This window comes from Salvia hispanica, chromosome 4, assembly GCF_029641045.1.
Source record: "Salvia hispanica isolate PSC_SH4W2 chromosome 4, Shi_PSC_v1, whole genome shotgun sequence".
NCBI lineage: Eukaryota > Viridiplantae > Streptophyta > Magnoliopsida > Lamiales > Lamiaceae > Salvia > Salvia hispanica.
Window position 1 is genome coordinate 60,508,496 of NC_142695.1, and position 24,076 is coordinate 60,532,571.

At 37.4% G+C, this 24,076-nt stretch overlaps 4 protein-coding genes and 1 long non-coding RNA gene across 6 annotated transcripts; 1 reads left to right on the plus strand and 4 right to left on the minus strand.

The window, feature by feature from the left end:
- Positions 1–802: 802 nt before the first annotated feature.
- Positions 803–1,717, minus strand: LOC148929818 (disease resistance RPP8-like protein 3). Its single transcript, XM_089057044.1, has one exon. It carries the CDS (start codon positions 1,715–1,717, stop codon positions 803–805), a length of 915 nt encoding a protein of 304 aa, XP_088913170.1.
- A 294-nt stretch (positions 1,718–2,011) lies between these two features.
- LOC125192789 (putative late blight resistance protein homolog R1B-14) lies at positions 2,012–5,372 on the minus strand. 2 transcript variants are annotated; one of them, XM_048090441.2, is made up of 4 exons: positions 4,286–5,372; positions 3,607–4,186; positions 2,359–3,230; positions 2,012–2,271 (listed from the first exon to the last, which is right to left on the minus strand). In XM_048090441.2, the coding sequence occupies exons 1-3, from the start codon at positions 5,370–5,372 to the stop codon at positions 2,360–2,362; spliced, it is 2,538 nt and encodes an 845-aa protein (XP_047946398.2). In that variant the 3' UTR covers positions 2,012–2,271; position 2,359. The 2 variants fall into 2 exon arrangements, with proteins under 2 accessions (XP_047946398.2, XP_047946397.2); XM_048090440.2 differs by having other exon boundaries at positions 2,012–2,279.
- A 9,104-nt stretch (positions 5,373–14,476) lies between these two features.
- Positions 14,477–19,738, plus strand: LOC125191595 (putative late blight resistance protein homolog R1A-3). Its single transcript, XM_048088986.2, has 4 exons — positions 14,477–14,955; positions 17,058–19,301; positions 19,393–19,423; positions 19,513–19,738. The coding sequence occupies exons 1-2, from the start codon at positions 14,530–14,532 to the stop codon at positions 19,275–19,277; spliced, it is 2,646 nt and encodes an 881-aa protein (XP_047944943.2). The 5' UTR covers positions 14,477–14,529; the 3' UTR covers positions 19,278–19,301; positions 19,393–19,423; positions 19,513–19,738.
- LOC148929819 (uncharacterized) lies at positions 16,311–20,286 on the minus strand. Its single transcript, XR_016137516.1, has 2 exons — positions 20,166–20,286; positions 16,311–19,266 (listed from the first exon to the last, which is right to left on the minus strand). It is a non-coding gene; the product is annotated as an uncharacterized LOC148929819 (long non-coding RNA).
- A 1,153-nt stretch (positions 20,287–21,439) lies between these two features.
- LOC125195575 (uncharacterized) lies at positions 21,440–22,072 on the minus strand. The gene has a single exon (XM_048093713.1). It carries the CDS (start codon positions 22,070–22,072, stop codon positions 21,440–21,442), a length of 633 nt encoding a protein of 210 aa, XP_047949670.1.
- Positions 22,073–24,076: the final 2,004 nt, after the last annotated feature.

Consider the following 24,076-nt stretch of genomic DNA (forward strand, 5'->3'; position numbering starts at 1 on the left):
ATACTATTAATTAGCATATGGTAAGTTAGGGTGTCGAACCCATGAGGAATGGTAGTATCTGTTATATATTTCCATACTTAGAAGTTTTGGCGATGCTGTCACGCTCTAATTTAAGGGTAGGAAATGGAATACGAAATGTAAACAAGACTTAAACTAATGTGGGAACTAGAAGTGCAACGGAAATAAAAGTAAAACAAGCAAATAAACTGAAACGCAGACTGGGCAACTCAGACAGTGGCGAAAAAATTTTACACTTGAAAATAAGTACTTTTTGGAAATAAAAACAAAACAGCATGTTACACGAATATTACTATGTTCAGAAGCAAAAAGGAACTCAGTTAAAAACTAAGGAAGATAAACTAAGTTTTAGCTACTAAAGAAATCTAGAAACTAGGATTATAACCCCCAAAAGGTGGTCTAGAGTAACCTAAATTAATTGACTCCTAAAAGCTAAACTATATTATATGTAAATGGTGGTTGAGTGCAGTGTTTAATTAGCCTAAATGGTAGTTATTGGTTCACATGTCCCCAAGAGTAAAGTTGGTGTATTTTTGGTACATTTGTCTCAGTAAAAGATAGTCTCCCTTCCATTTAATCTCTAAGGGCATATATGGGCACGTGTAACAAGTGAGAGTTGTCTTTGAGAAGTGTTTGGAAGTGGCTTCAATCGTTTTCCCATCGGGTTTAAACGTGGTAGTCCAACAACTTGGGTAGTTTGGTCTTCTTTGCCTTCTTCCTTCACTTTCTTCTATTTCTTGTCATTTTGCTTTTTTTCTTGCATATTTTTCTTTTCATGTCTTCCTCAAGCATCCTTCGAACCTAATGCTCCAACCTTTGTCGCAACGTGTTTGGTTGTTACCATGGTTAAATTTTGCAGTTCAGGCATCCTCTTAATCTGTTCCGGGGGTGTCTCGAGAAGTGGACAGCTATTGATTTCTTGATTCCTGAGACTCGACATTGCACCATCATCAACTTGTATCTTCTCAAGATTCCACAACTCGTTGATGCTAAGCACTTTGAGCATGGGAAATCTGCCCTGTTGGATCTCCATTTCTTGACCAGTGTATGCATTTCGCAGTTTGAGGTACGATAGGCGAGTGAACTTCTCTAATATCGGCATGGGGTCTTCATCAAGACAAGTATTTACCAATGTTATGCGCATAATCCCTTGAGGTATATTATCTGGACTTGGAAGCCTACCTATGCGCCCATCTAGTTTTAGCGTCTCAAGACTTTGTATAACACCAATTTTGTCCAAACATGGCATGCTTCTAAAACGAAACCCTATTATGAAAAGATTATCAAAGCTCGAAAGCTTAGCTAGTGACGCAAAAAGATTGCCTACATCTGAGTTTTCATCAGCTGCTTCAATGCCCAACGTTCGGAGGTTAAACATTGTCTCCAACTCTGAGGCCTTATATGCCCAATCATAAATCGAGATGTAGGTTAGGGTCTCCAAATTCTGTAGGGCATCTACTTTCAAAGGACTGGAGCAAATCACATTAGACATGTGGAGATCACGAAGACCGTCCATTTCCCATATAATATCCGGGACCTCCACCATAAAATTCTGAGCTATATCAAGAGCCTCAAGCTTTTTCAAAGCCCCCAACGAGCGTGGGATCTGTTGTATGTAATTATTTCTCAATCCCAAGTATCTCAACTCAATCAATGCTCCGATTTCTTTGAATAAAGTCTTCAACCCAAAATCTTCCATGTAAAGTATTTTGAGTAGTTTAAGACTCTCCCAATAAGACAAGCTAGTGGTCTGACCGTTAGTATTTTGACGGAACTGTAAATAATCGGACCACTTCGACAAGGTTTTCATTTAATATAGACCTGTTTTTCAAAAAGTTAATAATTTTGATCAAATTCGTATTTTGGTCATATGTTTAGAACCAAAATTGACCTTTACTCAATTAAAATTAATCTATTGGTAAGGATAATATCTTGCATATGCTTTATTTGCAAGATATGATATGGAGTTGTACATTATGTTAATCTTCATGAATTTTCTTTGTTGGTTCTTTCTCAATGTGATTTTCATCGACAAATCATACACCATTGTGTCCCTGCATGATTATGCTCTACGTTTGAAGACCTTTCGACTGTTACAAACATTTTTTAAGTACATAAACATAAATCTAAAAAAGGGAAACAAGACACAAAATAAAACACAAAGGGTGATGCTTCTCCAGAGCAGAGCATAAAACTTTTGATTAGAAACCTTGATCTTCAAATCCACCATATCTCAGCTTCTTGTCAATACATCTAAAAAGCTAAAACAATAAAACACAGTCTAACTATCAAATTCCTTTAAAAAAAGAAGATCTAAGTAGGAGAATCAAATCAACTAACCTTATAACAGTCGAACTTGAAGGACTCTGCCATAGTCCTGCTCCTGCTTGTCGCGGATCCCTCTGACACACTCGACAAGAGATTCGTTTGTACGATCAACCTCGATCAGCTTAAGTTCTAAAATTCTTCCTATGTCTTCCGGAATCTCCTTTAGCTTATCACAACGATTGAGCACTAGCCGCTTCAATGCTGGGAAATGGTCCTTTTCAGTCTCCCAATCCTCCAAATCAGATTCCTGAATTAGCAAACATTCCAGTTTATCAAACAGTTCCACGTCTTCATAAGCACTCTCATAGTCAAAAGTGCTCCACGCACCGCCTTCAAAGGCATGATCTCTCAGTTTGAGCACTTGAAGCTCGGGCAGAGCAGAAATAGCCTTCATATCTTCCCAAGGGAATCGCCAACCGCTCAAGGTTAACTTCTTCAACGACTTCGGGAAAACAGGCTTAGCTTTCATCATAAGAAGAGAGCCTTTCTGCACAACTAGTGTCAACTTCTCAAGTTGAGTCAGGAGACACAGATTTTTGAGCTGATAGTCTTCATTCTGATATTTGTCTCCAAAATAAGTGATTGCCAATTTCTTCAAATTGTGAATTAAACCCATAATCTGTTCCGTACATATCAGTTTCTTCACCAAAGACAGTGTGAGCAGCTCCTTCAAAGCAGAAGCTGCTCCTTTTGGATGGGGCAGAAGATCAAAAGAGGAGACAAGATGAGTCAGAAGCGGCATCATCCAGATCTCCAGTGGTAGATCCACGTTGTCGTTTGAGTGGTTCCGCGATCTCTTGCTCGGACGAACTATCAAAGCGCGAAGATTTTGAAGCCTTGATATGGCGTGCGGAACCTCCATTGGACACCCAAACGCAAGGTACCTGTTACAGTCCACACATATAAAAACTTATCCCAAAGGACTTGCGTGTGTCAGAAGAAAAGGTTCATTTAGTCTATAAATCCCACATCAGTTGCCTTTACAACAATTAGGCTCTCCCCCACCGAAGGTCAACGTCCTTGTTGGTCATGACAGATCTTTGCCATACCACCATTTTGAGTTCTTGTTGGTCATGGCTGGTTCACTCAGAGTCAATTCTAAAATGAGCCTCTCAGTGAAACCACCAATTTTACAAATAAAACAAAAGAACTATACCAAAAAAACCAGCTTAATAGGAGAGAGAACTCATTTAATCACCTATAAACAACACACCAGTTGCTTTCACAACTGATATGGTACATAAGAGTAAGTAACGGTACCTCAAATGAAACAGCTCGAACACGGGAGCTGGGAGTGAGTACGAGTCAGTCTCCACCACATCCAGCACTCTCAGCAACTTGAACTTTCGCAGTGCACCTAATGAGCTCTCACTAGGCTGGAAGGTCAAACACGAGCGCAGGGTTGAGGCATAAGCTCTAGCAAGGCGCGTGAGATCCGGATGACCAATACTCAGCCGTCGCTCATAGTTCTCATCTAGAGCCTGTGATTTGGCCATATCAAAGACCATTTTTTGCATGTTGTAGCTTTTAAAATCTCCGTTGGACTTGAGAGCCGTGATCAAGGGTAGATTTCTCCTCACAAGCTTGTACAAGTAATCTTTAGCCTCATTTTCGTTTCCAACGAATCCTTCAGCTATCCATAACTTGATAAGCTTTGAGATCCGAATCTCGTGATCTTCTGGAAAGCCACCCATGTATAAGAAACATGGCCTCAGATCAACAGGTAGATATGTGTAACTCAACGCAATTCTCTTTCCGAACTCAGTAGTACTCTCAACCGCGGATTTCACATCTTTTGCAATGTCACCCCATGCTTCCATTTTCTCCTCTAATAAGATACCTGAAAAGATATATGAACTAGTTTAAAATATCTGTCTACTTACTCTGTTTACATACAGAACACGCAATATTGATTATGAATCTAGATCTGTATAATTACCTCCAATAAGCACGATCGCAAGGGGCAATCCTTCACAACCGGCAACAACTTCCCACGCGATCTTTTCCATATCCGGTTCCAGTTCCCTGTATCGAAACGCCTTTTTCTTGAGGAGAATCCAACTATTCTCAGGACTCAAGAGCTTCATCTTGTGAGGAGAGGAAAAGGTGACATGAGCAGCCACAGTCTCATCCCTGGTGGTGATCACAATCCGACTCCCATCACGCTTATTGGGGTCGCCAAACGCCTTCCTTATGTCGTCCCACGCCTTGGCGCTCCACAGATCATCCACCACAATCAGGTACTTCTGCAACGTCAAGATCCTGTGCAGTTTATTCTCCACTGTCTGACTTTTGTCCACAAGATCATCAGGGATTTGTTTCTCCAAGGCATACAGAAGCTCCCCAAAAATGTTTTCCACTTTATAATTATGAGACACAACGATCCAAGCGCGGACAGGAAACTCATTGATGACGTCCTCATCGTTATAAACAGTTCTAGCCAGAGTGGTCTTCCCAATCCCGCCCATCCCCGTGATGGGGATGATCTGGCGTTGGGACGACGGCTGTCCACAAATCAAACCTTTAATAGTCTTCAAGTACTCCTCGAGGCCAACCGTCTCAGTATCAACATCAGGCTGGGACACCGGGGCGGACGAGCTCATCGTCGTAGCTGGACGCAAACCGTGCTGCTGCTCCTCTTTACGTTGGATCTCCGCCATCTGTTGAGCGATGGGGGATATTTTCGCCATCACTCTGTCCAGCTCACGGAAATCGTACAGAATCTCTGTACGATTTCGTGGGCGGCCGGCAGCGGCCATTTTATCGGCCTGGAGGTTCCAACGGTAGTGCTCGTAGATGAAATGCTCCATCACGTCTTCGGCTTGGTTGGCGGCGTTGGTGACATCCGTTAGGAAAGTCGCTGCTTCCTTGGGATACTTTTGGAGGAAAAGTTTGATGAATTCGATCCGTGCAAGAAGATCTTTAATCTGTCGCTTTCCTTCATCGGAAATAGGGTACTTTTTATCATCGAGATTCAGGATTCGGTCTATGGTTTGGATGAGTGAATGGCATACAGCATAAGCCATATGTCGCAGAAATGTCAAGAGGAAAGAAGAAAGGAAGAAACAATTTTAGTTTTATGAGTTTTTTATGAGAAAAGAAAAATGAAAATAAATTTCAAATTAGTCTCATTATTACCCGTGCTCCCTTCTGTCCCAACTAAATTGAGGAAAAAATTTTGGACATGAAGATTAAGAAATTTTGTTGAAACATAAGAGATAGAAATAAATTAAAATATGCAATGAAAGGGCTCATATTCTAATGCTTATAGCACCTTAATTCAAAATCAAGACCAAATCTCCACCCTTAGATTTTAAAATGAGTGGATGAGATTAAATTTTACGAATCTCAATAAATAGTAGACAAAATATCAACAAAAGGGTAATATCGTCATTATGTTATCATATGATAATTTTCGTGAATGTTTTTTATATCAACATAGTGTATTACAAATATCAACAATATGACATAAGAATATCAACACTAGTACAAGAAAAATATCAACACATATTTATTGAGATTTTTACATGATTTTATTGGTATTTTTTGATGTATTTGTTGATAAAAATCTGGTTATCAACATTTGCAAAAAATAAAATAAAAATTATCAAATTTCATCATCCGAACGTTGTCAGAACATATGCAATTGAGATCTCGTTGGAATCCTTATAAAATTATCATTAATTTAATATATTTTTGCATAAAAATAATTTAAATCGAGATAGTTATGTAAATTTAAAGTTTTAAGATGATTTTATTGAGAGAGAATTGACATTAATACCCTCTAATTTTATTTATTAATTTTCTTAATTAAAAATATAATCCATATAATATTATTTTAATTCTAATCTAATAACTAAGATTTAATCTTAGTTAGGGATTGCTAATTAGTTAGCATTACTATCCTGAAATAATCGGATAAATTAATTTTTTGCTGCAGCACTTCTCAATAAATTGCTTTAAGAATCTCGACACCATAAGTGCCCTCTAATTATAATTATTACAATTTGTATCATTTACTATTAAAATTATTAATAGATTACATACGAAATCATACGGTATTTCACATTGTAAACAAGATTAACTCTACAAAACGTTCGTACACAACTTTTTTTGTCATTCGATTAACAATTCTGTGAATATTTCACATGTTAAAATTAATGATTGTTAGAATTTCTACCAACTTTTTCTTCGATCACTTTCACCCTGTTAATAATATTTTATTAAATTTATGTCATTCACTTTAAAGACTATATTGGTTGTGTACAAATAAAAGAAGTAAGTAGTTTCCGCCAAACGTTCATAAACAAAATTTTGACATTCGATTGGTCATGTGCATTGATTCTGTGAATATTTTACATGCTATAACTATAACGTAGGGTGTGGGAATATGGGAATCCGTGGATACCTGATCCGAAAAAACCAGGTACCCAAATGATGCGTATTTTAGAGTATCCAATTCAGTTCACACAGTATATCAAGTTTAATTAATCAACTCTAATAATACTACAATACTACAAGATTACAGTGTCGTAGTAGTCTTACAAGTGTCGATCCACAGGGAGGTAAAAGTTGTTTACACTTAAGAGCATATAAAAGCATGCAAAGGTTTGATTTATAATTTTGAACGATATTGACAAAGTAAAGTAAATGATTAACTAATGAAAGACTTTTCAATGGGAAAATATGTTACTCCTAGTTGCTCAATAGACTTGCATATTTCTACACCAATCAAAGCACAAATTTTGGGATTAATTCATCAACCTAATCGTTTTGCACTGAACATGTTTGCGACATATAGTTCACAGAATAAGATTTCCTAATTAAAATCTCATGCAATAATCTGTGTGTGCCTGAATGGGCTGTTAAGATAAATGTGACCTATTTTTGTATTTTTATAATACAAAAAAATATATGTAATATTAAAGATATAAGTCTATTTAAATATTATGTATTCTATATTTTATATTTTATATTTTATATTCTATATTTATATTATATTATATTATATTTTTTATTAATTATTAACATGTGTAAATAGTCAGATATTTAGTATTCAATTAGTCGGATTTGGATATTAGGAATGGGTATTTAGATTTCTGAAAATATACTCAGATAGGTATCGAATAGATATTTTTCATGATTTTTGGATTTGAATAACCCTATGTCTTGGGATCGGGTATCAATAAGTACAGTATTCCCACGCCTAAAAATGAATAAAAAATAACCATTGACTTTCTAATGTGAGACATTAAACCACTTGGAATTTAATATGGTACAAGCACATGTCGATACATCCATGGACTGATTGGTTCAAATGAAAATATATAATGAATTAAATAATGACGGTTCAATAATGATAAATATAAAATTAGGGTTGAATTGAGACAAATTAAGCTGAATACCAGCTCAACATTAATTCATTTATTAACACTTTTAATTTGGTTTAGTTGCATGCATTAGATTTCTAATATTAAATTTTTATATTTAAACATTAACAATAACATAAACAATTTATAAATTCTATTATCCCAAAAGTATAATTAACAAACCCAAACTCATTAGGCTAATTTCAGCATAATTTTGTATAATAACGTTCAAATTCAAGTTTTAAACTATTATTATATTAATGTATTTATCGTACTAAACTTAGCCAGAAGTTTGACATTTATTTTTTGATAGCCTAGCCACCAATGAATGAAAGCATATATAGATATTGTAAAAATATTCAGAGTACGCAATTATGATTGAATATATAGTGATGTGGTGGTAGCGTATGAATATTGTTTAATTTAAATAAACAAATATCAACTTGTCATTGAATATTGTATCACATGAATCGATACTAAATTTGACTTAATGACAGCATAACTAATTTTTTATTTATAAAAGTTTAGTTATATTTATTCAAAAAACCCAATATATTGTTAAGTCAATGGATCCATAATTATGGATTAATTCTGATAAGTAATACGATGTTGATAAGAATCATATGACTTACACGCCTTCACATATAACAACCTTATTACAATAATATTAGATATATACAATATTCAAATAAAAAATACAAAAATAACAATCGTAGGACCCACATTACAAAAGTTGTAGTAAGTTGTAACCACTATGCTAGCTAGAAGACTACTATTGGTTTGACTAGTTCAAAACTAATTAATTTAATTTAATTTAATTCGTTTAATTTAATTAATCAAATATCAACTTGCCATTGAATATTGTATCACATGAATCGATACTAAATTTCGACTGTTTAATGACAGCCAGCATAACTAGTTTTTTATAGTGGTGGGTAGGTACGGTATACCTTACCTAAACTACCATACCTTATACATTACCGTATTACCGTAAATACGGTATGTGAAAAAGTCATACCTTGACCTTATCAAAGTTTCAGTATACCTTATTTTCGGTATGACGAATTTCCATACCGATACCGTACCTCATTTTCGGTATACCGTACTGAAGTTTGGTATACTTTACTTTTGTGGTATACCTGACTTTCAACATCAATTAAAATAGAAAATTAGAGTATTTAGAATATTATTTATATTTTATAATTTTAAAAATGAATTTAATATAATTTATTCATAATTATATTTATATTTTACAATAGATTTTATAATTTAAAAATATATAAGATATATTTTATATATAATTGTGTTTATATTTTTGTAGTATATATACCTTAGTTTACGGTATATACCTTAATTTACGGTATATACCGAATTTCGGTATGCAATGGTATACCGCGGTATTTGAAAATTCATACCGTTACCTTACCGGAATCTTTCGGTAAGGTATCATACCGTATCAAAAGTCACGGTATACTGAAAATTCGGTATATTTTCGGTATGACAAGGCCGGTATTTCGGTATTTTTCCCCGAATCTAGTTTTTGATATATTAAAGTTTAGTAGTAGTAATATTTATTCACAAAACCCAATTATATTGTGAAGTCAACGGATCCTTAATTATGGATTAGTTTAAATAAGTAATCTGATTAATATATAGGATGTTGATAATAATCATATGACTTTACACGCCTTCACATATAACAACCTTATTACAATTATGGAGTATTAGATATATAATATTTGAATAAAAATAGTATAAACCACTACATAAAATAACAATCGTAGGACCCACATTACAAAAGTTGTAACCTTACCTTGGTGAATGATCCTATGCTAGTTTGACTAGTTCAAAACTAATTAAAGATATAAAGGAATGTTAAAATTTTCTCCATATAGATCGGCTAAAATAAAAATTAAGAATTATTCTAAACTCTAAGGCCATGCTTGGTATGATGGAATGGAATGGGGGAATGGAATGACATTCCTTTAACTAAGGAATGGTCATTCCATTCCATTTCATTTTCCTTTCTTTTTATTTTAAAATTTAATAAAATTATATAAATAGTATTTAATATTATATTTAAATTTAATATCATCTAAATTTTAGCATAAATTAAAATTTTAAAATTTTTAATAATTGAAAAAAACACACACACACAAACACACACACAGCAACTCACACAAACACACACCGCAACTCACACACAACAACTCACACAGCACACACAACACACACAGCAAAACACACACACACACACAGCAACTCACACAGCACACACAACACACACACACACAACACGCACATAGCAAAACACACACATACTAATAAGTGGTTCATTTCTAATAAGAAGTCTTTTGCCCGCAGGGGCTTAGCGCAGTTGGTTCCGGGGGAGCAGATATTGCTACAAGGAGCTGGATTCGAATCCCACTACTGACGTGTGGGAGCTTCCATCTCTCAGGCACAAGTGTGAGGCCTTGGGAGATGGGCTCCTGTCAGGACAGTGGGTTGAAGGCCTCCTCTCTAACGGGCCGCTGTGTACCCTGATTGAACCCCCTCACAAACTGTCGGGCCGGGGTGTGGGGGCGGCCAGGGTGACCGCATCACCTTTTGCTACAAGCAAAACACACACACACACACAACAACTCACACACAGCAACTCACACATACACACACACACACAACACACACACGCAGCAACACACACAGCACACAACGCACACGCAGCAACACACACAACAACAAATACGCACACACTACCACATATACACACACACATCAATAAATACATACACCACATATGCACACACTCATTTACGTGTATCGTACAAATTTATATGATCCAAAATATTGACTAAAATATTTTTGAATAAATATTTTTTTTATAGAATCAACATTAATTATTCATATTTCATTCCATTCCATTCATATATTATTTTGTAGTTACCAAGCATAGGAATGAAACCAATCAAGGAATAAAATTCCATTCCATTTGTAAACCTTACATTCACCAAGCACAAGAATGGAATGGAATTGTCATTCCATTCCCAGCTTCATTCCATTCCCATCTCCATTCCATTCCCTCATCATTTCATTCCATCATATCAAGCATGGCCTAAGATCGTAAAGATCTACGGTGGATTGGTTGAATGAATTATAGTAGTTTATGTTTGATTTCACGAAAAATATTCAATTTTTGAATTTATACAATTTCAGACAAAACATATATATTCCACATAAAATTTGTAACCCGCAATTTGTAGCATACTCCCTCTGTCCGAGAATAGGAATCTCACTTTTATCATAAATAGTAGTAATAGGGACCCACCTTTCACTAAGTTACTCCACTATATTTCATTTAAAATTAATATATACACATGAGACTCATAATCTACTAATTAGTTTCCACCAACTCTTCTTAGAGCATCCGCAGCGGTGAAGGCTGCGGTGCTCGTATGTCCGTGCCGCTGAGCACGGTGCCGTCCGTCCGTGCCGCTGAGCAGCCATACATGGCGTCTTCTTATTGGCCAACAGCTATGCCGTTGGCAAATTCGATTTTTTTTTAATTCATAAATAATTTAAAATAATACCAAAAAATAAAAAAATAAAAAATTGGATTCCCAAAAAAATAGAGCCGTTTATAGACGTTTTTTTGGGATTTTTGTGATTTTTTTTTAATCCCAAAATCATCTATAAATACACACATTCATCATCCACTTTTCACATCAAATTATCTCTCATTCATACTTTTTCATACTAAATCATCTACATCATCCTCTCTCACCCAAACTCTCTCTAAAAAATTCAAAAATGGATTTCACCAATCTCATTACGGAAGCGGAGCGCGAAGAATAAGAATATTATGAACAATATCGTGCCGCCTATGAAGCCTATGTCGCCGCCAATACCCCCGCCCCTCCTCCTCAACCAACTAGAGCAAAACGTCGCTACATCCCTCGTGATCGAGAGGGAGCCCATGAAAGGCTCGTTGCCGACTATTTTTCTGACCAGCCGCGGTATCCAGAAGATTACTTTCGGCGCCGTTTTCGCATGTCAAAACGGTTGTTTATGCGTATTGTCAACACATTGTCCACCCGCGTTGAATATTTTCAAGAAGGTGCAGATGCAACCGGTCGGCAAAGTCTCACGGCGTTGCAAAAGTGTACTTGTGCCATCCGACAACTTGCTACTAGGCAAACGGCTGACCTCTTCGACGAGTATTTGCATGTGGTGAGTCAACTGGAATCCTATGCCTCAAGATTTTTTGCGATGGCGTTCGTTCTGCTTTTGGCGAGGAATTTCTTCGGGCACCCACCACCGACGATTGTCAACGGTTGCTTCGTCTTCACGAAACAGTCCACGGTTTTCCCGGTATGCTAGGCAGCATTGACTGCATGCATTGGAAGTGGTAGAATTGCCCGACTGCTTGGAGGGGGCAACACTTAAGCGGCCACAAAGGTGGCGGCCCAACGCTTATCCTTGAAGCGGTTGCCGACTACCGCCTATGGATTTGGCATGCATATTTCGGTGTTGCCGGATCCAACAACGACTTGAACGTGTTATATTCTTCACCACTCTTCGATGATGTTTTGAATGGTGTAGCACCGGCGATCGACTTCACCGTCAACAGAAATGCATACCACATGGGTTACTATCTAGCCGATGGTATCTACCCAAGGTGGTCGACTTTCGTGAAGTCGTTCAACAATCCACAAGAGCAAAGACGGATTCTTTTTGCGCAGCGTCAAGAGTCTGCTCGGAAAGACGTCGAAAGAGCTTTTGGTGTCCTTCAAGGCCGATTCAACATTGTGAAGTCCCCTTCTCGGCTTTGGTACGTTAAGAATATCGCCGACATCATGTACACGTGTATTATCTTGCACAACATGATTATAGCTGACGAAGGACCGATGGCGGGTAACTTTTACGACGAGGATGAAGTCGGAAGCTCAACCGCGAGGTCTCCCCCACGCCGAGGTGTGCATACGACGGTGAACGAGAGGATGGAAAGAAGACACACAATGCGCGATACAAGAGCTCACACTGAGCTACAAAAAGATCTAACCAATCACATTTGGGCGAAATTTGGCAACGAGTAGTGTAATTTTTAATTTTTAGGATTTTAATTGTGTAATTTTTAATTTTATGGATTTTAATTATGTAATTTTTAATTATTTTGTAATTTGTATTCGGATATTTTAATGCATTTTAATATTGTGGAAATGTTTTTATTTAAATTGAATAATAGAATGGTGGGACCCTTGAGCTTGTCCTTAGCTAAGAGCACGGATGTGGGTGTTGTGCTCTTAGCTAAGAACAAGCAGTAAAAGTGGGTCCGGGCCCACTTCCGTGCTCTTAGCTAAGAGCACGGATGAGGATGCTCTTAATATTTCTTAAAACCCGTGATGCCAAGAAATGAGACTCCTAATGAACTGATGTATGCAATATTTTTAAAAATTTAGAATCAAGTAGTAAAACTTTGATTTAGTTTTAAATAAAATTTGATTTAGTTTTAAATAAAATGCAAATACATAAATTAGAATAGAATTAAAAAAAAATAATAAAATGACATTTACGTCCCTTTAAATGATGATCTTGGTGGAAAAATTCCATCATACATGGCTAAAGAAAAATATACAGGTTTCAATTTTAATGATATTAACTCAAAAAGAAAAATATTTTATTTTTAATGAAACAAATAGATCAGAACTTAGATAGCTAATATGTGCAAAAACATATCATTATGTTTCGGTCATTTAGTGACATTTGAGGGAAAACCTAATTTTTGATACATTTGATTCACAAAACCCAAGATGTTGCGAAGTCAACGGACGCTTAATTACGGATTAGTTCAAATAAGTAATCCGATTAATATGTTTCTGATGAGAATTTTATGATTCTAGGCCTTCCCGCCTAACTACCCTATTGCAATAATATTACATACATAAGATTTAAATAAAAATTACAAAAGCATTAAATAAATAAAATAACAATCGTAGGGCCCAACATTACATATAAATTATACGACCAGCACAAGGTTTCAGAAATTAAAAATTAGGAATCATTTTCGACTCTAAGATAGTAAAGATCTATGGTAGCTAGACTTAGTTATAAACATTTATTAAAATTAATCATTAAGAGTTCATTCATAATTTCGTTGAATGAGATCGTAGTTTTGTTTGATCTTAATATTTAATTTTTGAATTTATACAATTTCAGAGCAAAATATATTCCACATGTAATTTATAATTCGTAAGTTCTTTTTAAAGGTTTTTTTTTTAATTCTTAACCCTTCCCTACTATAGATACTTTCTATATCCTTTATTTAATTTAGCATATGCTTATTCAATTATGTAACCATGTGCATCGATATTGCTAATTTTATCGCATGCTAATTAATATGTTTTGTAGAAATTCATTTGAGCAAATATTTATGTAGGAGAATTAGAATCAAGTCAATTTTGATTTAGTTTTAAATCAAAGGGAAATACAAAAATTCAAAAAAATAATTAACCAAAGAACGTTTGCGTCCCATAAATGATCTCCGGTGGCAAAATTTCATCGTATAATGGTGTAGCAATGACATTGGTTCCTCAGGCCCCGTTTCACAAGTCCCGTGCAAATTTCAAGTGTGACTTTTTCAACTTCGTCGACTGGAACCGCATCACATCCTAAGATGCTTTTTTGAAAACTAATTTAATTAAGCTCTCATAAATTGCACTTATATATATATATGCTCTTATCAAGATGGCTACTTCTTCCCACTCCACCAAATAAAAAGATAAAAAGGCAAAAAGGGGAGAGAAAGAGAGAGAGAGGGATGGCGGAGGCAGCAACAGAGTTCGTGCTTAACAACCTCAAGGAGCTCGTGCTGCACGAAGCCCATCTAATCAACGACACGGAGGGAAACATCAAGAAGCTGGAGAGCGATCTCCTCCACTTCCAAGCCTTCCTCAAGGACACCGTGAAGATGAGGAAAAGCAACGAGCGAATAAGGCTGATGCGCAAGGAGATTCACGATGCTGTTTATGATGTTGAAGATATCATTGATGCGTTCATGGTAAAAAACAGAGAAACAGGGAAGAGTAGTCGTTTTGTCAAAAAAATCCTGACTAGCCACGAAAGCCAGCTCAATCTCGACAGCATTGGGCAGACGGTGGAGGAGATCAGCGGCCGAGTCGCACAGTTGCGGAAGGATATCAACCTCTCCCCCAACTATGAAGACAAAAAGGAGATACATTCTGAGGTTACCTTTCTAACCTCTCATTTTTTCATATGATAACAATTACTTGATCAAGATTGGGGTTCTTTTCTATATGAGTCAATACAAGTCATTACATTCTAGTCTCCAATGGGTTTCCCTAAAATATTACTCCCTCCGTCTCAAGGAAGATGGCTCCTTCCTTGGACGATATTAGATTTTATGCAATTTTATTTTGTATGTTAAATGGAGAGAATAAAATAAAATGGGAGAATAAAGTAGAGATAAATGTTTTTCTATTTTCAGTAATCGGTCATCATGGTTGGGACAAACCAAAAAGGAAAGTGAGTTATCTTCTATGAGATGAAGAGATTAATTTCTCTTATTGTTACTAATGATGGATCTATATCAATCTCTAATGAAAATTATTGTGAATCATTTATTAAATACTTTTGTGACTAAAGTTTTAATTCAGTCTTTGTACATTTGCTCAAAAACACATTTTGATCCAACACACTAATTAGTGTGTAAGCTTTAATTTGGTCTTAAACAATATGTTTTGGTCTATATATAGCTGTTTCGTCAAAAAATGGTTAATTATGGAGCCTAAAGTGAACGGTCAACAGTGTTCATCTCTTTTGTATATGTGATTGTGTGTTTTTATTCAAAATTAATGGTCAACCGTGTTCATCTCTTTTATATTTGGGATTGTTTGTATTTTTTCCCCAACAAAATTAAGTGTTTTAAAGTCTAAAATTAGTCCCAAACATTTGCAAAAAAAAAAAAAAACCTATTTGGTCTTACACATTTTGAAGTAGTTAGCTTTTACTCCTAGACAATATTACTACCTCCGTCCCCCAAAATTTGCTACACTTTGACCCGACACGAACTTTAAGAAATGTAATGGAAAGTGAGTTGAAAAAGTTGGTGGGATGTGGGTCCTACTTTTAAAATATTAGTTTTATAATAAAATGTGAGTAGAAATGAGTTAGTGGAATATGTGGTCCACTACCAAAAATGGTAAAAATGAAGTGTATCAAATTTTCAGGGACAGACCGAAATGGTAAACTGTGTCAAATTTTCAGGGACAAAGGTAGAGGTAGTATGTCTTAATCGATATTTTAACTCGTCAATCGAGTCAAAACTTGGTTGACCGTTAGTTTTTGGCGTAATAGTTTTATATATGGACCCAAACATAATGTTTGGGACCAAAAGCTAACATACTTAATACTTAATATGTAGGACCAAAAAGTTTTTTTTTTTTTTTTTTTTTTTTTGACACATCACACATGTATGGGACCAATTTTAGAATTTAGTCTACTTTAATTTTTACCATTTTCATCTCAAGTCCATGTTGTCACTTGTTAATTTTCTAAGGATGCCTTCATGCTAGAAGCATAGAATGCAATAGACATCTAAATTGCCAATCCTCTGACTCTCAAAATCGGCTCAATACACGGAACCTTCCACTGGACGTATTACTAACATTCTAATCTAATGTCTTTCTCACAGACATTAAATTTTTGATGCAATGACGATGATGGTCTCTTCCTCTTCCTCTTTATGTACCTAATTATCTTCATGTTTTGTGTTATGTTCGTTGTTACCTTCTTTCTTGTTATTTCTTCCTTCTTTATTTCCTCTTCCACTTTCCTTTTCCTTGTTACCTTGCATAGTGATGACAATGATGTCCTCATTTTCTTCATCTTCGTCTTCCTTACTACAAACCAAACAGGAGAACTTATTCAAAAGAAACATGTTAAGAAAAAGAACTCATTTGGTCAATAAACCCAAACCAGTTCCTCTTCTTAACCGACATGGGACATTAGAGTCCATAACATTCATCATCATCATCTTCACCTTCATCTTCTTCTCGGCAAATTTATCTTGTTGCTCGAAGTCTCAGAGCTCGAATCAACATAATTTTGATATTTTTTTCTTCGTTTCAAAAATCCCAGAATGTGACAGTGGTAAGCACCGTAGATGCACAATGTCATGCATCCTTAGGGTTAAGTTCTTGCACTAGGGTAAACACTTTTTGACCAATGAAGTTTAACGTTAATGATACCAAGATAATTTAATGGAAAGTTCCAATTGAGCTGATTATGAATGACAAGTATACTGAACTAAGTACACTTTTCAAACAGCCTCGACGACCAAGAAAGGACAAGAATGTGGTGGGTTTTGCAGACGTGACCGAACGCCTCATACGCCGTTTGACTCAAGAAGCTGACGGTCTAGATGTCATTTCTCTGACTGGTATGTTTGGGCTGGGCAAGACGACTCTGGCATGGAAGATTTATAATGATCCTGAAATCATCTTAAAGTTCCCTACCCGCATATGGATTACTGTTTCAGCAAAGTTCACAGAGAAAGATATTTTTCTACGCATCCTCGGCCAACTTACCACTCTAGACGCCGACATGCGCGCCAAAGATGGCGATGAATTAGCTGATATTGTATACAAATATCTCCAGATGGGCACTTTCCTAATAGTGATGGATGATGTATGGAGCATACTTGCTTGGGACCGACTTAAAAAGGCTCTCCCGTTACAAGAAAACGAAAGTAAAGTCTTGCTCACCAGTCGTGAAGAGACTGTGGGAAGCGCTGCTAGTAAGCCAAGACCCTTCGTGCCATTGCGCGCCTTTTTGCCAGAAGAAAGCTGGGAGCTGTTCCGGTTGGAGGCACTGGGCAAGCTCGATTGCCCTCCTCAACTGGTAAAAGTCGGGAATAAAATTTCATATGATTGTGATGGAATGCCACTTGCGATAGTAGTCATAGGAGGCATCCTTTACGAGTTATCAGACCCAGAAAATGTGTTTGCAACTAAAAGGAACTGGATTAAAGTGTCGGAAGATGTGAACTCATATCTCAGTGAGAAGGACCCGCTAGAACGCATGACAAAATTCATATCTTTGAGTTATGAGAGTCTACCTCATTACTTGCGACCTTGCTTTCTCTATCTGGGGCTGTTCCCGGAAGACTATGAGATTTCAGCTTCGAAATTGATCCGCATGTGGATTGGAGAAGGGTTCATACAACAGACGGATGCGCGTACTCCATTGGAGGAGGTCGGACAGAATTATTTGAAGGATCTCGTTAGTAGAAACTTAGTCAAAGCTCTCAAGTTTAGAGCTGATGGCAATATTAAAATATGCCAGATTCATGATACCTTGCGTGATTTCTGCCGCATTGAAGCTGCAACTGAAAACTTTCTCCAAGAGATCAGGCTCAACGAACGAGGACAATGTGTACCTGCAATCTCTGAGTGGTGCCGCCGTCTTTCTATTCATTCCGATTGCAAACGCTATATCTCATCAAAATCTCTTACTCCTCGTGCCCGCTCATTTGTTTGTTTTTCCAAGGAGCCCTGTGATGACCTGTCTGGGAGAGACTGCACAAACCTCATTAAAGCCTTTAAGTTTCTCAGAGTTTTCGATATTCAACCCTTGATATTGAACGATATCGATGCAGACCTCTACAATTTGATCCATATGAGGTACATTGCCTTATCCATCACTTCGTATATGCTTTCTCCAGATTTCAACAAGCTTTGCAACATGCAAACTCTTATCATCAACACCACATCTCCTACCCTCAATGTTAAAGCCAACATATGGGAGATGAGGTACTTGAGGTATTTTAAGACAAATGCCTCTGCAACCTTGCCCTCGGCCAAGGACGGTGATTGTGCAAAGGAGCTTCAAAGACTTGGCTTAATCTCCGTGGAGAGTTGCAGAGGACTTCATGAGCGGGCTCCCAATCTGAAGAAATTGGGCATCCGTGGGAAACTAGCCTTGCTTTGCGACGAAAAGGGACCTTTTGATAGTGTGAGGAAGATGAGATATCTGGGAAAGCTGAAACTAGTAAACGACAAGGCAGACACGGAGCAACTGAATTGCCTACCAAAAGTTGATCAATTCCCATCTGGCCTTACAAGCCTCACACTGTGCTGGACTTCCCTCAAATGGCAAGAAATCTCCATTCTCAGATCGCTCCAGAAGCTTGAGGTGCTCAAGCTAAAATATCAAGCATTTGTCGGGAGCGCCTGGGAGTTAGAAGATGCGGATGGAGGCTTTCCGTCTCTTCAATTCCTGCACATTGAACAGACAGATTTAGCTTTCTGGCAGGCTAAATCCCATCACTACCCCAAGCTGAGAAGCCTTGTGCTCAAGAACTGTGACAAGCTTCGTGAAATTCCTGTTGATCTGGCTAAAGTAGAGAGCTTCAAGATGCTAGATTTGACTACATGCATAGCGGCAGTTGGCGCGGCCAGGAATATTGCTGTTGAAAATGAAAATATATTTGGCAAAGACTCTGAATTCAAGCTCTCCATCTTTCCTCCTCCTGCTCCTGCTAAATGATCAAGATTTGTTTACCATTGGCAGGTGAGTTATTTTTCAAATGCTTACTACAACTTAATATTTTTATAATTTCATGTTATATACTCTAATATGTATCATCACTTGTCTTTTGCAGCATAGGTCACACATTTCAAGCTTCTAATCAGGTAGAGTTTTTTGTAACCTAAACTTTTTCTGCATCTTTTGTTACTTTCGTTGTTTCAGTGGTTGATACATAGCTTGCATTGACTCACAGGGGCTGGTGCAGTGTGGCTTGCTCATTTGGCTTGGCTTGTTCTTCACATTGTTATGTTGAACTATTTCCCTTCTTCGAATAGTCGAGCGTTTATGCTCAGATTTGAATAAATGCCGCACTTGATTCGGCTTGTATGTTGAACTTGCAAACATTGCTTTGTTGTGTTGTATTAGACCTGATTTCGCTCTTTGTGGCGGATCAGATCATTTATATTTTACCATCTTAATAGGTATGTGTTCATTAATTACGCACATTTTGAATATTCTTGTGATTGTTTGCTGTTTGCCAAGATTATTGTTCATATCATAGGGAATATGACTGTTTCTGTTTTCTTAATGACACACTGAAGCATTAGGCATAAACATGGAATATCATGATTTGAATAGATGGCATAATCATATCCAACAGAATCTAGCTCAATCTCTCAATTTCATTCTTATACTCACATGAATGCATCACTAACATATTTTATTAAGAATTTCTAAGAGAGGGGTGAAGTTCCTTTCAATTTATTAAGAATTTCTGCCCAAATCAGACTAAATCCATAACCAATTCAAGCAATCATTCACAAATTCCTAAGAGAGGGGTGAAGTTCCTTCAATTCAATCTATATTTTGAAGCTTGAAGAAAAGAAAGGTATAATGAATTCATACCTTAATTTCACAGGATTTGAGTTGAAGGTATGAATCCTCCTCCTTCAATAAAGGTTGGCGGAGATAGAAGAATATGGAATGAGCGGTGAACGCGGTGGAAGTGACAAAGTGATACGGCGGCGTCGGCCGTCGGGTAACAGAACAGCGGTGGCGCTCTAATTTTGACTTTTTAAATTAACTTCCAATATTATTGGGCTGATATTGGGCCCTAATATTAATGTAGGATTAGCCCATTATTTTTGGTCTATATCTAATCATACTATGCTAGGAGTTTAATTTAGTTTAATCATTCTCATAATCAATTCTAGTTATTTTTCGGTTTATAGCTTATCATACTTCTATGTTAGGAGTTTAATTTAGTTATTTAATTTTCATACTTAAATCTAGTTAATTGATTGAATTAAAGTTGAGCTATAGGTAGTTCAAATATAGAACTATGGTCTAATCCGGCCAGATTTTCAAATGAATTTAAACTCGGTTAAAAATTTAAGAATTTTTATCGTGTTTAGAAATTTCCACATTTAGACGTGATTTTCATCTATGTCATTAACCGTCTCATCTTTTCACTATTCATGTACCACACTGTACTTTTTACCCCATCTCTCAACTAAGAGACAACATCTGCATCCCTCCATCTCTTAATTATCTCACCCCTTAACTATTCATTTAATTTTATTTTTATTTTTATTTTCAACAAATTCAATTAATAAAAACACACTTCATTAAATAAAATAAAATTACAATTCAAAATCCTAAAAAAACAAAAAAAAACACATAATTAAAATCCTAAAAAAAATAAAAAAAATACATAATTTAAAATCTTCCGCTCACTCTCTATAAGTTCAAAATCTCAAAACTCAAAGAAGCAGAAGAAGAAGTTCTCTAATGAGATCATGTGCGTCTACCCGTTGCCAAATTTTGCCCAAATGTGCTCCATTAGATCATCCTGGAGTTGGGCGTGGGCGGTAGAATCACGTGCCCTTGCCCGAACACATAGCCGCTCTTGCAAAGATGGATGCAGTCCAATGCGAGGCGGACTACTTGCGGTATAGCTTCCCGGGGTTTCAGGGTCAAACCAATTTCCCGCCTCAGGTCCTTCGTCAGCGACAATCATGTTGTGCAAGATTATGCGCGTATACATGATGTCGACCATATTCTCCATAAACCACGTACAAGCCGGAGCTTTGATAATGTTGAATCGAGCTTAGAGAACCTTGCACGCTCTCTCCACATCCTTGCGACCAGCCTCTTGCTTATGTGCAAAAACAGCCCGTTTATCGTTCATCGGCCTGCGTCTTCACGAAGGTTGGCCAGTTCGGATAGATGCCTTCCGCAAGATAGTACCCTATTTTATACTGGCGGTTGTTAGCGATGAAGTTGATGGCCGACGCTTTACCATTCAGAACTTCGCTGAAGAGTTCGGATTGGTTGAGCACATTGACGTCGTTGTTCGATCCGGGGACCCCAAAATACGCATGACAAATCCAAAGCCGATAGTCGGCAACGGCCTCGTGTATAACGGTGGGGTGGGTGCCTTTGTGGCCGCTCATGTATGACTCCCTCCACGCCACTGGGCAATTCGTCCATTGCCAATGCATGCAATCGACGCTGTCGAGCAACCCGGGGAATCCGTGCACTTGTTCGTGAAGTCGGAGCAGAAACTGAAAATCTGCGGTGCTTGACTTCTTCAGAAATTCATCGGTGAAGGCTCCCCGGACGCCTTTGCAGAAGTTCATCAAACAAAGTCTCCCTGTGCTTTCCCCGATGTGCAGGTATTCGTCGAATAAATCCGCCGTTTGTCCAGGATCAAGTTGACGAATTGTAGCATTACATTTCTGGAGTGTCGTATGACTGAGACGGCCAATAGCGTCGAACCCTTTTTGGAAGTAATCTTCCCGGACCACCATCGTATTTGCGATATGCAGAAATAGCTCCCGCCGCATGCGGAAATGGCGACGGAAGTAGGTATCTCCCAATACCGGGTTCTCACAGAAGTAATCGCGTACCAACCTTGCTGCGGCTTCCTCCCGGTCACGATGGATGTATTTCCAGGGTCGCTTTTGACGCACCGCGGCTTCCTCATCATCCCTACGTCGATCTTCTTCTAGCGATTCTTCCATTATTTGACGCATTTGCTCAAATGGATCCATGAATGGATTAAAATTTGGGAGAAGAATAATGTTTTGATATGAAGAATGTACAGGGTTTGAGTGAGAACGGAGAATTTTTTTTTATGGTGGATAATTTGTGGGAATGACTTGATATTTATAGAATTGATTGGGGGATTAAAAAAAATAGAAAAAAAGAATTTTAATTTGAAAAAAAACGGCTAGTAATTTTTGAATTTTTTCCTGAATTTAAAAAAAACAATAAAAAAAATTATTTTTAACGGATATAAACGACGCCCACTAGCGGGCCGGTAAGTGGGCGTCACGGACGTACGGGAGCTCGCCAACTTCCTCTCCCGGACGAGCCGCGCGACGAGATAGAGATGAGAGGGGAGCTTGCATCGCTGTCTCGATGCGGTCTCGTCTCGGAGAGACGAGATAGAGACCGCATCGAGACGCGATGCGGATGCTCTTATTCTCCTTGTCTGAAGAGCGAATATGTTAAGGCCTTTTCTATTAACTATGATCGACGACTACCTTCAGCGATCGATATTCTCTCCGGCGTCCAATCGTAGGATCGGCGGAGGCAAGATTCGATTGTGCGTGGAAGTCTTTTCCATCGGGCAACACAAGATCTGTGGTTTGTAAAACACACGTTTATCATTGGGGAGAAATAACATTTCATTAATTGATTGATTGAATGAATACAATATCTCATATTTATAATACTAGAATACTACTACCCTAACTTATCGAGCAAGAAACAAATATCTAAACAAATATGGAAAAGATATGGTAAATCAAATATAACTAAATAATATGGATATCCTATGATATAGAGGATCGTATCAACTCCCCTAGAGATGTCAAGTGGGTCGGGTCGGCCCAGGCCCATGTCTGAGGTGGGCTGGGCTGGGCCGGGCTTTTTTAAATTTTGCTTAGCCCGGCCCGGCCCATGCCCACTTGCCATGTGGGCCCGGGTTGGGCTGGGCTTTATTTCATTTTTGTGTTTATGTATTTTTAAAATATCGTAAATGTATTATATGCAAAAATAAAATATATAATTGTATTTATATCTCATTAGCTACATCTAAATTAAAATAATGTGTTTAAGTTCATTTTATTGCCTTTGTATTAATAATATTTTTCATATTCTTTATTCTATTTAAAAGAAAGTGTATAACTAAAGGAATAACCAATATTGGTAGTTTTGTTAGTTATTAATGACACATGAGTTGATGTTGAATTTTATTAATGGGTCACTCGGAGACATAGTCAAAATTGAATGTCGTAATCATGATTTAGTAGGAAACTTTTGTTGACATTAAACTATTACTATTTGAATCCATTCGGAGACACCAAAAAAATTGGAACAATAGACAAAATTAACATGTCTCGTGCACAAGATGACATGCATAAATAGGGAAATATGCTATTATTAGTAATTAATCACCTAGTTACATTAAAAAACACTAATTATAGAAGGTGGGCCTCTGATGGGCCTGGGCCTAGGTTGGGCTTGGGCCTGGGCTGGGCTTCAGATGGTCCTGGGCCTGGGTCGGGCTTGGGCTGGGCTTCAAATGGTCCTGGCCTGGGTTTACAAAACGGCCCAATTGGAGCCCATCTCAACTAATGAGCCCAGCCCAGGCCCACTTCGTTTCACTAGTGGGCCGGGCCAGCCCGGCCCAGTTGACAACTCTAACCCCCACGGTTAAAATTCACCTTGTCCTCAAGGTGGAAACCACGAACCAAAGACGAGAGTTGAAAACAAAAGCTTTGGCGAGGCGTCTCCTCCCGGATCAA

What these genes read in the sequence shown, in the direction of transcription:
- LOC148929818 (XM_089057044.1), bottom strand. Translation starts at nt 1,717, where the DNA reads ATGGAAGATTTTGGGTTGAAGACTTTATTCAAAGAAATCGGAGCATTG.
- LOC125192789 (XM_048090441.2), bottom strand. Translation starts at nt 5,372, where the DNA reads ATGGCTTATGCTGTATGCCATTCACTCATCCAAACCATAGACCGAATC. An exon ending in TGCGATCGTGCTTATTGGAG is followed by an intron (nt 4,187 to 4,285) that starts GTAATTATACAG and finishes ATATCTTTTCAG; the next exon opens with GTATCTTATTAGAGGAGAAA. An exon ending in TTCGAGCTGTTTCATTTGAG is followed by an intron (nt 3,231 to 3,606) that starts GTACCGTTACTT and finishes GGACTGTAACAG; the next exon opens with GTACCTTGCGTTTGGGTGTC.
- LOC125191595 (XM_048088986.2), top strand. Translation starts at nt 14,530, where the DNA reads ATGGCGGAGGCAGCAACAGAGTTCGTGCTTAACAACCTCAAGGAGCTC. An exon ending in AAAAGGAGATACATTCTGAG is followed by an intron (nt 14,956 to 17,057) that starts GTTACCTTTCTA and finishes CTTTTCAAACAG; the next exon opens with CCTCGACGACCAAGAAAGGA.
- LOC125195575 (XM_048093713.1), bottom strand. Translation starts at nt 22,072, where the DNA reads ATGGTGGTCCGGGAAGATTACTTCCAAAAAGGGTTCGACGCTATTGGC.